Source organism: Pelodiscus sinensis, chromosome 19, assembly GCF_052426305.1.
Source record: "Pelodiscus sinensis isolate ZL-2025 chromosome 19, ASM5242630v1, whole genome shotgun sequence".
Classification (NCBI taxonomy): domain Eukaryota; kingdom Metazoa; phylum Chordata; order Testudines; family Trionychidae; genus Pelodiscus; species Pelodiscus sinensis.
This window is the reverse complement of record NC_143070.1, coordinates 35075085-35088300: the sequence shown is the minus strand read 5'-3', so window position 1 is coordinate 35088300 and position 13216 is coordinate 35075085. Positions and strand designations below refer to the sequence as shown.

The following is a 13216-nucleotide window of genomic DNA, read 5'->3' as shown; positions in this document are numbered from 1 at the left end:
AGCCACCTCCGCTGTAATCAGCAAATATTGGGGGTTGTAAAATATTGATACCTCTGATTATAGCAAGGAAAAGGGGACTCTGACCCCAGGGGACCTAACGTCTCCTGCACCAGGGCGATAAACGTTTTACAGCCCGGAGCCGCTCCCCTTGCTCGATGCAAAGTCCCTTTCAATCGCAGAGAGATGCGTTTGCTCCCACCCTGAGCACGTGGATCTGGGAGTGTCTTGGTTCTATGTTGGTGGGAGGGGGGAGCTGCAGCGTTTCCTGTGAGCCGGGCGCTTGTGCGGCTGCTCTGGACAGATTCAAATGCCACCTGACTGAGTGGTGCACATGCCTTGGTGCATGTAATAAAGTTATTCCACACCTGGCTGGGAAGGATTAGAGGGAACCTTGGTGAGCAGCTGTGTCAGTGGCTGCTGCCTTTGCCCCATCACCTGCTGTGACGTAGTGGGGGTACCTGGCTGGTTTCTATGCTGCTGGCTCTGGGGTAACCCCCACTGGCTGCCGTGGGTACCACGACCCAGCAAAACAGGATGAGTCACTATGCAAACCAGTGGCCAGACACCCCCCATGGAGAGGAACAAAGGAAGGTGGATGCTGCCCTGGCTGGGGGGCAGGGCTGGAAGAGAGTTAGTTAGTTGGTGTCTGGGAGCATGGAGGAGACAGCCTAGGGGAAGGGGCTGGAGTTTAGGGGCCCAGTCTCCCCCATCTCAAGGGGGCCTGAGGCATCCTAGCCCAGCTCTGTGACCAGACTACATCTGTGCTGTGCTGTATCCTGGAGAGGCAATAAACTTCCTCTATTCCACCGGCTGGTGCAGTCTGTTTGTGCCATTTTGTGGTGCAGGAGACGGGGAGACCCCAACGTGCCATCACACCTGCCTCTGAAGACGGGGCTGCAGGGATAGAAAAGGCCTGTTGGGTCCCATCCCCCCCATCCCCCAGGGGCCCGTGTGTGACTGTTCCCGCGCTCTGTTCTCAGCCGTGTTAGCCAGGTCGAGTTCCCAACATCCCAGCCCCTGGGCAGCGCCCGCCCCAGCCCCAGGGCCCTTCTCAGAGTCCCATAGTCACATTAAGGCCTAAGATGCCCGTGGGAAGCTGTTCAGATCAATAAACACCCCAAATAATTATACCCTCAGACTCAGCCACATTGTCCCTTGTTGTCCTGGCATTCACCCCCCTTCCCTCCCGCTCCCAAAATAGATCCCCCCAATCAATGCTTCTCCTCCGTGGGGTTGGCGCCTGTCGGGGGTCAGTGTCGCTGTCTCGGCTCCCCCGGCCATTGCCCTAGACTGGAGCAGGTTCCTCTATTGCACCCTGAGTGCGTTTGCTGCCGGCTCACCCCCGGGAACACCCCCGGCTGTAAATGCCCATCCGCACATCACAGGCCTGGGGCAGGGCCGGGAAACGCCCAAGGAAACAGCATCCGCCCCCCGAGGGACGTAGCCCACGTGTGGGGCAGGTCCTGGCAGGCAGCTGAGCTGGGGGGGGATGTTTGGGGAGGGCTGGGGAGATGGGATGGGGGAGGGGGACAGTCTGATTTGTGACACGTGTGGGGAAAGGGAGAGGACGCTGCCGGGCTGCTTTGGGGTGGGTGTTGCCGGCTCAGCGAGGGCTGGATCAGCGCAGGGGCCTTGGTGCCTGCAGCCCAGTGAGGAGCCCCGCAAGGAGATCTCTGGGTTAGCAAAAGTGCAGCTCTTCTGTAGGGCTCCCACGGCTGGGCCACGTGGCTGGGGGGGATGGGGCTGCGTGAGGGGGTGGCTGCTTGGCCACCTGCCCTGGTGGTGGGAGCCACATTGGAATGAGGAGTAACGGTAGTTCAAACTAGGAAGCCTAGTTCGAACTACCTAGTTCGTGCCGCGTGTAGCCGCGCCGCACGGGGTTCGAACCAGCGGGGATTTAAAAATGGCGGCTCCCCGCTTATGCTAATGAAGCCCGGGAAATTCAAATCCCGGGCTTCATTTGCAAGTGCGGTATGCATACATTACCCTCCTAGTTCGAACTAGCGGGGTAGTGTAGACATACCCACTGTGACTTGGGCCTTTGGTCGTGGCACGGAGCGGTTGGTGCTGGAGCCGGAGGCAGGCGGGTGAACCCTCGGCTGTGTCCCCCATGGATCAGCCAACGCTGCGCTCAGCATTCGGTGCAGAGCAGGGAACAAGGCTCCTGCAGCTCCTATTAACCAATCAGAAGCATTGCTCCTCGTAATGGTCCCTTGTTTTAATACATTTCCCTCCACGTCTATGGACTATGGATAATACACACTGATATTTACTAGTGTGGCGTGTGCTGGGGGGTGCACACCCACCCACCACCTCACTATTGGTGTTGCAGATAGCAAATTTCAATCCCACCCCCAAAGAAAATTCAACCAGCCCAAGGATGGAAAAATCTTAGCAGGAGCCCTGATCACAGCCCTGCCCAGCCGTTGGAGTTCTGGTGCCATGACGGCTCTGTCACCCCTAGGTTCATCAGGGCATGGTCGTCCCTGAGACTAGATCGGTTTCGTATTTGCCGGCTGTGGAATTACCGGCTTGGTGCAACGTTTGAAGCCGGATCGAACGACGGTTTGTTCAATGATTAACCCTGTGACTTTGGCTCGTTACTGACATTTTCTGGGTGTCATAACCAGGAAGTGCCAGGGCTCTGCTCCCAGACCCAGGCCTGCAGCTCTTCCTCGTGTCCCCCAAGGCAGAGTCAAAGCCCGACCTGCCTCGGAAAGGCCCCTTGTCCAGCCCCTCCAGCCTTTCTCTGAACCAGCTGGGTGCTCGGCTAAGGGCAGATGTTCAAAGGCATTTGGGTGCCTCTAGATTGAGGGGGGCACCTAGGCTGGGACTCACCAGGGGACGTCGGTATCAGTTACTGGGATGGGGGTGGTCTGGCCTAGTGGTGAGAGCAGGAGTCAGCAGCCAGGAATCAGCCCACGGTCAGGGCTGGAGTCGGGGCAGCAACAAGAGCCCAGGGCAGGCCCAGGTTACCTGGAGGGAGCCAGGGCAGCAGCAGCAGCAGGGCTGGGGGGGGCCCAGGACCTCGGTTCTGCAGTTTTCCCTCCGCCCCTTCCTTAGAATCACAAACGCTGCCATTTCGAGATCACTTTCACCTGGTCAAATCCCCCCCAGACCGTCCTCGCCCCTCGCTGCTTCCTCCCCCTTCTGCAGTAAAACCCTCGTCTCCCCAGGCCCCACGGCAGAGAGAAAAGGCCCTTGGGGGGCAGGAGACCAGGGCGGGTAGAGGAGACACCAGGGGTTGGGAGATCCCAGACAGGAGAGAGGCCGAGGAGCGGGGGACGCACTGTGGGGGGAGCACAGGCCCTGGGGTGAGAGCTCAGCGCGGGTGCTGGTGCTGGGGGGAGGCTGCACCTGTCTCTGTTTCCCAGGGCTGGGGGGCCTGTGGTTTGTGGCTCCTCACAGGAACGTTACTTTGGGGCCGTGGCGCGGGGCTGGGCTGAGCGTTTCCTGCGTTCTCACGGCCGCGGCCGAGGCACCGAGTCCCACGGGCCACCCGGGTGCAGGCGGCTGCACAGAGATTTCTGGGGCGAACGCGCTCTGGGTTTCTCTGCACTTCTGGGGGGGCATTGAGGACACTGGGCTCGGCGTGTTGGAGGGTTTTGCCTCAGCCCAGCCTCCCAGACCTTCCCCCCCAGCTCAGGTCTCTGGGGCGGGTCCAGCCCGGCTCAGGCTGCAGGGTCCCACGGACGGGCCGTCCGCGTGGGCATGGGGGGGCTCCACAGAAGAACATTCCTGCAGGAACTCGGCAGCCCTGTCTGAGCGCGACGCGGAGCCCTTGGCCGGTCGGGAGGGGCCCTCGCAGGCTCTCTGGGGCGCGGCTCCAAATGGCTTTTACCTCCTGGACGGGGGCAGCCAGGGCCCTGTCAGCGCCAGTGGGGGTGAGATGGGCCTTTTGCAGAGGGGACCACTGAGCGGCTCCACTTTTGCCTGCAGGGAGGAGCACTGGGTGGTGCAGAGAGAAGCTTCTCTGTTCCTGAGAGGCCAAAGGTCTCTGTTCCGTCTCTGGCTTCCTGGAGCAATAAAAAAGCAGCAAGACCTTTGGATTGACACGATACCTGAGGGGCGAGGCACCTTCCTGCCGCCAGACGGACACGTTAGGAGGTAGGTGAGGGTGGCAGGGAACTTGTTCGTCCCCTCCTGGAAAGCACCATGGCGGCTGCGGACCCTGTAAAGGACCTTAAGGAACGAGCGACTTGTCCCATCTGTCTGGAGTTATTCCGGGACCCTGTGGTGACTGAGTGTGGACACAGCTTCTGCCGGGAATGTATCGCCCGGCACTGCCAGGGAGACGGAGACGTCGCCTGTCCTCAGTGCAGAAAGAAGCTGCAAAAGGGAAACTTACGGCCCAACTGGGAGCTGAGGAACATGGTGGAATCCTTACCCCCCTTGTTACGTTCACGAATTGTGGAAGAATCGAGAGGAGGGCCCATGTGTGACAGACACCAAGAGCCTTTGCAACTCTACTGCAAGGAGGATCAGAGCCCCATCTGCGTGTTTTGTGAGAGATCCCAGGCTCACCGCGGTCACACGGTGGTTCTTGTGGAGGAGGCTGTCCAGGAGCACTGGGTAGGCACCGTTATTTGGTTTTTTTTCAGTAAACTGCAGAGGGAAGTAAACATGTCTTTTCTTTGACTGTAATGGGCCACTTTTTCAGAGAGGTGGGGGTGGGGCATGAGCCCAACACGACTACCCCTCTGCAATCTGCGTTCCAGTCGGCCCTTCTACCAACCTGCTGGTCGCACTGACCTTGTACTGCCCTGGCTACAGGGGGAGGCCGTGGGATTTCTCCCTGGTGTGTGTCGTGTGAGGCCAAACTAATAGTGGCTGCAAAATCAATGGTCAGCCTGAGCGATTGTTAGGACAGTCGGTGGCAGGGCTGTCACTGGAGACTTGTGACTCTCAGTCGGGTGATGTTTCCCTCGGCTGTTTGCTGTGTGGAAGGAATTAATTCTTGAAGCCCTGCAGTGTTTAGAGCTGCTAGGCTGACGCTGCGTTTCCCGGTGCAGTTAGAGATCCACATTCTTTCCTGTGGGATGACAGAGTGAGCGGCCCACTAGCAAATCCTTAGAAACAAGAAGATACAAGATTCCCCCGACTCCTCCAGCGTCCCCTTAGCTCTGCCCTTGGGAGGCCCACAGACCCTGGGAACAGGGCAGCGAAGACGAGGCTGCAACAGGCTGAGATGGAGAAAGAGTCGGGGGGGCCGTTGGGTGGGTCGTGTCCCCTGGATTTGAATCGCAGGTTTCTCTGCGTCCCTGCCCCTGAACTCGCTGCCCAACGGGCACTGGGGAGACGAGTGGCGGGATTACGGGGGGACCCCCCTTGGAACTCTCGGGACCTGAATCACAAAGTTTGCTGGACCAGGGGAGGTCAAGGCTCCCCTCCCAGCTGCCAGCCCTGCTCCTGGGTGCCCTCCCTGGCCACTAGGCTCTGCTGCCAGCCCTGGCCAGGTCTGTGCTGCCTGCCACCGGCCCCGCTGCCTCCGGGCCCAAAAAAGGAGGTTTACAGGTTATTGCACAAAAGGGGGTTTTCCTGACAACTGGCCCCGTCCACACTGGGCTTTTTAGTGGCAAAACCTCTTCCGCAAAAAGGATTGGAAGATATGCAAATGAGCGCTCCATTTGCATATCTTCTGCGACAAAAAACAGCAGTGAGACATAGCCACAGATACACATGCAAATACCAGGCTGTCTGGTCCAATACCGGACACCTGGCAACCCTGCTACACCAAATTAGCTCTGCCTTTGGGAGGCCCACAGAGTTTGGACACCTGCTGCCAGGGGAGGGGAGGCTGCGAGGGGCAGGTGCTGGGATCAGCAGCAGCAACCGGAGGCCTGGGCAGGTCAGAAAGGGAGGGGCCCTGCCCCCTCTCCCCCTCCTCCCTCCTACAGCAGCACAAACCACGTTGTTCTGTTCATTGTAATATTTGTGTCTGAAGGAAACACTAACAAAGCACCTGGAGGGAATCGAGTCCACCTTCGGGAGACTGCACCCGCTGGTGAGCATGGACCGGAAACACCTTTCCCCCAGCGCAGGGGAGGAGGCGCACGAGAAACTGAAGAGACTCGCTGACAACGTAGTGACTCTGTTCAAGGTAAATTCCCCTGCAGACACAGGCTGCCCCGAACGGGGACCCCCCAGTAACCCCGCAGGGAGCCGCTGGCCCTGAGCTGTGTGTCTGCCACAGAGGGGAGAGAGGCCGAGGAGAGGGGGACACAAATGTGCAGCCCGAGGGAGAGTTTCCCATCCCAGCAAACCAGACAGAGCGCCCCTTCCCATCACACGCGGCCAGTGGGCTCTGAGTGCTGCTACCTGGGACAGAGACCTGCACCCACTAGGCAGGGTTACAGCAAGTTGGGTTTGGCCTGGCGGGGCCCAGGAGCTGGACAGAGCCACCAGCGGGGGGGGAGGGGAGGAGTGTGGATCTCAGACCCAGCTTTACAGTCCGCCGGGCAGAGATCCATCGGCACCGCGTCTCGTGGGAACCTCGCTGCAGGACGGGAGCTGAGCGTTGTTGTTTCTCTTCCCTTCCAGGTGCACACAGAGGGCCCGAGGCAAAGGTGAGTTTGTGAAATTCCCTGGGATGCGGGGGGGTCTCTGGGAGAAGATCCCTGTTCCACACACGCCCCAGCGTACAGAGAGCTCGGCGGCGTGGGACAGCGCTGGGGTTAGATCCCGGTTTTCCCTCTGCAATCTGGAGTCACTTTGCTTTGCTAGCGCAGCAGGTTAATGTCGGCAGGAAGGTCTGAGAGTCTGGAAAGGAAAACAAACAGGGAAAGAAATTGTAGAATTTTCCATGATTCGGCCACATCTCTGCTAAATCCCATGTCCCGTGTTAGCCATTTGTATCGTGGCTATTAGGTGTTTGCTCCTCTCCCTTCCCCCGCCCCCAGTGAGGTGCTGTGCCCCTGGGTAAAGGACGGGGACACTGACGAGAGTGGTCGCTCTGCGCAGGTTTGCAGATGCTGCTTCTCAGACCCAGCCATGTGATCCTGAGGCGAGAGCCTCCTCCCCAAGGAAAGATGCTGACGAGACAGAGTCCCAGGAACACAAAGGTAACACAAGGGGCCGGTGTCTGTGCAAGGTCCCTCACCAAAGACTCTTAAGTAAAGTGAGTTCTCATGGGATCAGAGGGAAGGGCCTTTCGTGGGCTGAGAACTGGTTACAAGACAGGAGACAAAGTGGAGGAGTAAACGGTCAGTTTTCAGAGTGGAGAGAGGTAACTAGTGGGGTCCCCCAAGGGTCTGTCCTGGGACCCATCCAACTTATTTATAAAGGAGCTAGAGAAAGGGGTAAACAGTGAGGTGGCAAAATGTGCAGCTGATCCCAAAGTGCTCAAGGTCGTTCAGACCAAAGCCAACTGTGAGGAGCTTCAAAAAGATCTCGCCAAACTAAGTGATTGGCCAACAAAATGGCGAATGAAATTTAATGTGGATAAATGTAAATTCATGCACATTGGAAAAAACAATCCCAACTAGACACACAATATGATGGGGACTAATTTGGCTACAATGACTCAAGAGATCTTGGAGTCATTATGGACAGTTCTCTGAAAACTTCCACGCAGTGTGCAGCAGCTGTCAAAAAAGCAAAGAGAATGTCAGGAGACATTTAAAAAGGGATAGAGAGTAAGATAGAAAATGTGGTTGCTTCATCTCAGAAAAGATCTCTTGGCATTGGAAAAGGTTCAGAAGAGGGCAACAGAAATGCTGAGGGGTTTGGAACGGGTCCCATATGAAGAGAGATTAAAAAGACTTGGACTTTTCATCTCAGAAAAGAGGAGAGTAATGCGGTTATGATAGACATCTATAAAATCATGACTGGTGTGGAAAAAGTGAATAAGGAAAAGTTATTTACTTATCCCAGAATATAAGAACTAGGGATCACCAAATAAAATTAATAAGCAGCAGGTTTAAAACAACAAAAGGAAGTTTTTTTTCACTCAGAGCACAGTAAACCTGTGGAACTCCTTGCCAGAGGATGCGGTAAAGGCTAGAACTTTAACAGGGTTCAAAAAAGAGCTAGATAGATTCATGGAGGTTAGGTCGAACAATGGCTATTAGCAGGGCTCGACAATTGATGTAATCTACTCACCCATGGTGAGTAGATTACAAGCCGGCACAGCCGGTGCAGTGCTATCAGCACATGCGCCGTGTGCACAACTGCGCGGCTGGTGAGCAGGACTCGCCACCACTTGGTGAGCCCTGGCTATTAGCCGGGATGGGTAGGGAGGGTGTCCCTGGCCTCTGTTTCTCTGGGAATGAGTGACAGGGGAGGGATCACGTGGGGATTCCCCGTTGTGCTCCCTCCCTCTGGGGCGCCTGGCGGCAATGGGCAGACAGACCTTTGGTCTGACCCAGTCTGGATGTTCTTCTGTTTTTACGATTCCCTCCCTGCTAGCTCCTTGCTGACATGGCCTCTTCCTAGCGTGTGTGTGTGGGGGCGTCATTACCCAAATTTCTGTAGAAGGATGTTTTCAGCAGTTTTCACTCCCTGCCCATGGGGGTCCCAGAGCGCTGCAGGAGACCCCCCCACCAGGGCCAGGCTGGCTCGCAGGGGGAGCGGGTCTGTGGGGTGGGGGGTGTAGCTGAGGGGCGGGTGATGGGCTGTAGTCGGAGACGCTCCTGCTGCCTGTCAGCCGGGGAGGGGGCCGGGCAGCAGGGGCAGGAGCGACTCCCAGCCGGGAGCAGGTGACAATAACCCACCGTCCATTCACCGGCAGGGAGGGAACCCGGCAGCGAGCCAGCGGCTGAGAAGCAGGAGGAGACGGGGAGTCATGTCGTTCACGTCTGTGAAGAGGCTCCAAGCCCCAAATATGGACTCGACCAGACATCCCTGGACCCAACAGTTCACAGGATCAGTGACACAACAGAGGCTGAGGAGTACAAGGTAGGAAATAACCCGGCGCGGCAATTGCTCCTGGCCGCTGGGAGCTGTGAGATCTGCACCCAGAGGGGGTCGGGCTGAGACCGGGCCCGTTCTGCCGCAGGGGCTGGGGGGGCTTGTGCTGCAAATGTGGGGTCTGTGTCGGGGGTCCCCAAGTCCAGCGCCGTCTCCCCCTGCCCCCCTCGCACAGGCAGTGACACACACAGCAGCTGCTCAGAACTTTTCCAAACTCTCACAGCTGTTTGGTGCAGAAGGACTGGAAACGGGAGGCTCCGTCCTTCACCCGCGGAACGTCACTGGCTTCCCCTGGGCTCAGACACTGAACAGAGCCAATGAGACACATGCCCCCCCCCACACACACACACACACGACTCCTCCCCACGTCACCCCTAGCAGGGGGAGGGCAGGGACAATCCCCCCTCTACCCCAGACCCTGCCCCTTCCCACCCCACCCCAACCTGCCCCCTCTCTACGCCTGCACCGCCCCCACCCTGCCTCTTCCCCCAGCCCCCTCCCTTGAGTGACATGGCCCAGGGGATTTGCAGAGCTGGGGGGGTCTGTCTCTGGCAGGGGGTGGGGGCCCCCCCGCACTCACCAGTGGGGGAAGGGGAATGATGGAGCCTCAGCCCCACTCCCAGCTGTGTCCCCACCAGTAAGTGCGAAGTGGCCGTGAGCCAGGAAGCAGAGTGAGCAAGTACCCTCCCCCCCGCACCCCCAGCTAGGCTAAGCCCCCTCACTCCTCCCACCCATGCCGTTAGGTACATGAGCCCCCTCGTGCCCCCATGAAAAGCCCCCATGTGTTAAAAGACATCACCTGCAGCCCTGCCCGGCTGTAGCCCCTCGGCGGGGGAGTGGGAACAGAGTCCAGCGCCGGGAGGGCCCAGGGGCTGGTTGGTGCCTCTGAGTCTCCGTCTGAGTCTGAGTCTGAGACTCTCCCACGTCCTGGGTCTTGGCTCCCTGAATCCCTCCCAGCATTGGCCTGTGGTGCCCGGTCCTGGAGCATTGGCCTCTCCCCATTGGGCCTGGGGACTGTCCGTCTAGAGCCTCCTCCCGCCCTTTCTGTGGGTTGCTGGGACGGTGCCACCAGGAACCAACCAACCTCTGCGGTGGGAGAGTCACGAAAAGCAGCCGCCACTTGGGAAGCCCAGACAAGCCCCAAGCCGCTCAGAGCCCCGGGGGAGCCCAGACAAGCCCCAAGCCGCTCAGAGCCCTGGGGGAGCCCAGACAAGCCCCAAGCCGCTCAGAGCCCTGAGGGAGCCCAGACAAGCCCCAAGCCGCTCAGAGCCCCGGGGGAGCCCAGACAAGCCCCAAGCCGCCCAGAGCCCTGGGGGAGCCCCAGACAAGCCCCAAGCCGCTCAGAGCCCTGGGGGAGCCCAGACAAGCCCCAAGCCGCTCAGAGCCCCGGGGGAGCCCAGACAAGCCCCAAGCCGCTCAGAGCCCCGGGGGAGCCCAGACAAGCCCCAAGCCGCTCAGAGCCCCGGGGGAGCCCAGACAAGCCCCAAGCCGCTCAGAGCCCTGGGGGAGCCCAGACAAGCCCCAAGCCGCCCAGAGCCCTGGGGGAGCCCAGACAAGCCCCAAGCCGCTCAGAGCCCCGGGGGAGCCCCAGACAAGCCCCAAGCCGCTCAGAGCCCTGGGGGAGCCCAGACAAGCCCCAAGCCGCTCAGAGCCCCGGGGGAGCCCAGACAAGCCCCAAGCCGCCCAGAGCCCTGGGGGAGCCCCAGACAAGCCCCAAGCCGCTCAGAGCCCCGGGGGAGCCCAGACAAGCCCCAAGCCGCCCAGAGCCCTGGGGGAGCCCAGACAAGCCCCAAGCCGCTCAGAGCCCTGGGGGAGCCCAGACAAGCCCCAAGCCGCTCAGAGCCCTGGGGGAGCCCCAGACAAGCCCCAAGCCGCCCAGAGCCCTGGGGGAGCCCCAGACAAGCCCCAAGCCGCTCAGAGCCCTGGGGGAGCCCAGACAAGCCCCAAGCCGCCCAGAGCCCCGGGGGGGCCCAGACAAGCCCCAAGCCGCTCAGAGCCCTGGGGGAGCCCAGACAAGCCCCAAGCCGCTCAGAGCCCTGGGGGAGCCCCAGACAAGCCCCAAGCCGCTCAGAGCCCTGGGGGAGCCCAGACAAGCCCCAAGCCGCTCAGAGCCCCGGGGGAGCCCAGACAAGCCCCAAGCCGCTCAGAGCCCTGGGGGAGCCCAGACAAGCCCCAAGCCGCTCAGAGCCCTGGGGGAGCCCAGACAAGCCCCAAGCCGCTCAGAGCCCTGGGGGAGCCCCAGACAAGCCCCAAGCCGCTCAGAGCCCTGGGGGAGCCCAGACAAGCCCCAAGCCGCTCAGAGCCCTGGGGGAGCCCAGACAAGCCCCAAGCCGCTCAGAGCCCCGGGGGAGCCCAGACAAGCCCCAAGCCGCCCAGAGCCCTGGGGGAGCCCAGACAAGCCCCAAGCCGCTCAGAGCCCTGGGGGAGCCTAGACAAGCCCCAAGCCGCCCAGAGCCCCGGGGGAGCCCAGACAAGCCCCAAGCCGCTCAGAGCCCTGGGGGAGCCCAGACAAGCCCCAAGCCGCTCAGAGCCCTGGGGGAGCCCAGACAAGCCCCAAGCCGCTCAGAGCCCCGGGGGAGCCCAGACAAGCCCCAAGCCGCTCAGAGCCCTGGGGGAGCCCCAGACAAGCCCCAAGCCGCTCAGAGCCCTGGGGGAGCCCAGACAAGCCCCAAGCCGCTCAGAGCCCTGGGGGAGCCCAGACAAGCCCCAAGCCGCCCAGAGCCCTGGGGGAGCCCAGACAAGCCCCAAGCCGCTCAGAGCCCCGGGGGAGCCCAGACAAGCCCCAAGCCGCTCAGAGCCCCGGGGGAGCCCAGACAAGCCCCAAGCCGCCCAGAGCCCCGGGGGAGCCCAGACAAGCCCCAAGCCGCTCAGAGCCCTGGGGGAGCCCAGACAAGCCCCAAGCCGCTCAGAGCCCTGGGGGAGCCCAGACAAGCCCCAAGCTGCTCAGAGCCCTGGGGGAGCCCCAGACAAGCCCCAAGCCGCCCAGAGCCCTGGGGGAGCCCAGACAAGCCCCAAGCCGCCCAGAGCCCTGGGGGAGCCCCAGACAAGCCCCAAGCCGCTCAGAGCCCTGGGGGAGCCCAGACAAGTCCCAAGCCGCCCAGAGCCCCGGGGGAGCCCAGACAAGCCCCAATCCGCTCAGAGCCCGGGGGAGCCCAGACAAGCCCCAAGCCGCCCAGAGCCCGGGGGAGCCCAGACAAGCCCCAAGCCGCTCAGAGCCCTGGGGGAGCCCAGACAAGCCCCAAGCCGCCCAGAGCCCTGGGGGAGCCCAGACAAGCCCCAAGCCGCTCAGAGCCCTGGGGGAGCCCAGACAAGCCCCAAGCCGCTCAGAGCCCTGGGGGAGCCCAGACAAGCCCCAAGCCGCTCAGAGCCCTGGGGGAGCCCAGACAAGCCCCAAGCCGCTCAGAGCCCTGGGGGAGCCCAGACAAGCCCCAAGCCGCTCAGAGCCCCGGGGGAGCCCAGACAAGCCCCAAGCCGCTCGGAGCCCTGGGGGAGCCCCAGACAAGCCCCAAGCCGCTCGGAGCCCTGGGGGAGCCCAGACAAGCCCCAAGCCCCTCAGAGCCCTGGGGGAGCCCAGACAAGCCCCAAGCCGCTCAGAGCCCCGGGGGAGCCCAGACAAGCCCCAAGCCGCCCAGAGCCCTGGGGGAGCCCAGACAAGCCCCAAGCCGCTCAGAGCCCTGGGGGAGCCCCAGACAAGCCCCAAGCCGCTCAGAGCCCCGGGGGAGCCCAGACAAGCCCCAAGCCGCTCAGAGCCCTGGGGGAGCCCAGACAAGCCCCAAGCCGCCCAGAGCCCTGGGGGAGCCCAGACAAGCCCCAAGCCGCTCAGAGCCCCGGGGGAGCCCCAGACAAGCCCCAAGCCGCTCAGAGCCCTGGGGGAGCCCAGACAAGCCCCAAGCCGCTCAGAGCCCCGGGGGAGCCCAGACAAGCCCCAAGCCGCCCAGAGCCCTGGGGGAGCCCCAGACAAGCCCCAAGCCGCTCAGAGCCCCGGGGGAGCCCAGACAAGCCCCAAGCCGCCCAGAGCCCTGGGGGAGCCCAGACAAGCCCCAAGCCGCTCAGAGCCCTGGGGGAGCCCAGACAAGCCCCAAGCCGCTCAGAGCCCTGGGGGAGCCCCAGACAAGCCCCAAGCCGCCCAGAGCCCTGGGGGAGCCCCAGACAAGCCCCAAGCCGCTCAGAGCCCTGGGGGAGCCCAGACAAGCCCCAAGCCGCCCAGAGCCCCGGGGGGGCCCAGACAAGCCCCAAGCCGCTCAGAGCCCTGGGGGAGCCCAGACAAGCCCCAAGCCGCTCAGAGCCCTGGGGGAGCCCCAGACAAGCC

The 13216-nt window shown here is 61.8% G+C and overlaps 1 protein-coding gene across 1 annotated transcript; it reads left to right on the top strand.

Annotated features, from left to right (window-relative positions):
• The first annotated feature begins 4027 nt into the window (after positions 1 to 4027).
• On the top strand, positions 4028 to 9728 carry LOC149523137 (zinc finger protein RFP-like). Its single transcript, XM_089770537.1, has 6 exons — positions 4028 to 4572; positions 5945 to 6100; positions 6541 to 6566; positions 6961 to 7061; positions 8729 to 8895; positions 9651 to 9728. Exons 1-6 carry the CDS (start codon positions 4156 to 4158, stop codon positions 9726 to 9728), a joined length of 945 nt encoding a protein of 314 aa, XP_089626663.1. The 5' UTR covers positions 4028 to 4155.
• The last annotated feature ends 3488 nt before the right edge of the window (positions 9729 to 13216 follow it).

Coding starts and splice junctions, on each gene's coding strand:
- LOC149523137 (XM_089770537.1), top strand. CDS start 4,156: ATGGCGGCTGCGGACCCTGTAAAGGACCTTAAGGAACGAGCGACTTGT. Junction 4,573..5,944: donor AGGCTGTCCAGGAGCACTGG/GTAGGCACCGTT, acceptor TTGTGTCTGAAG/GAAACACTAACAAAGCACCT. Junction 6,101..6,540: donor ACGTAGTGACTCTGTTCAAG/GTAAATTCCCCT, acceptor CTTCCCTTCCAG/GTGCACACAGAGGGCCCGAG.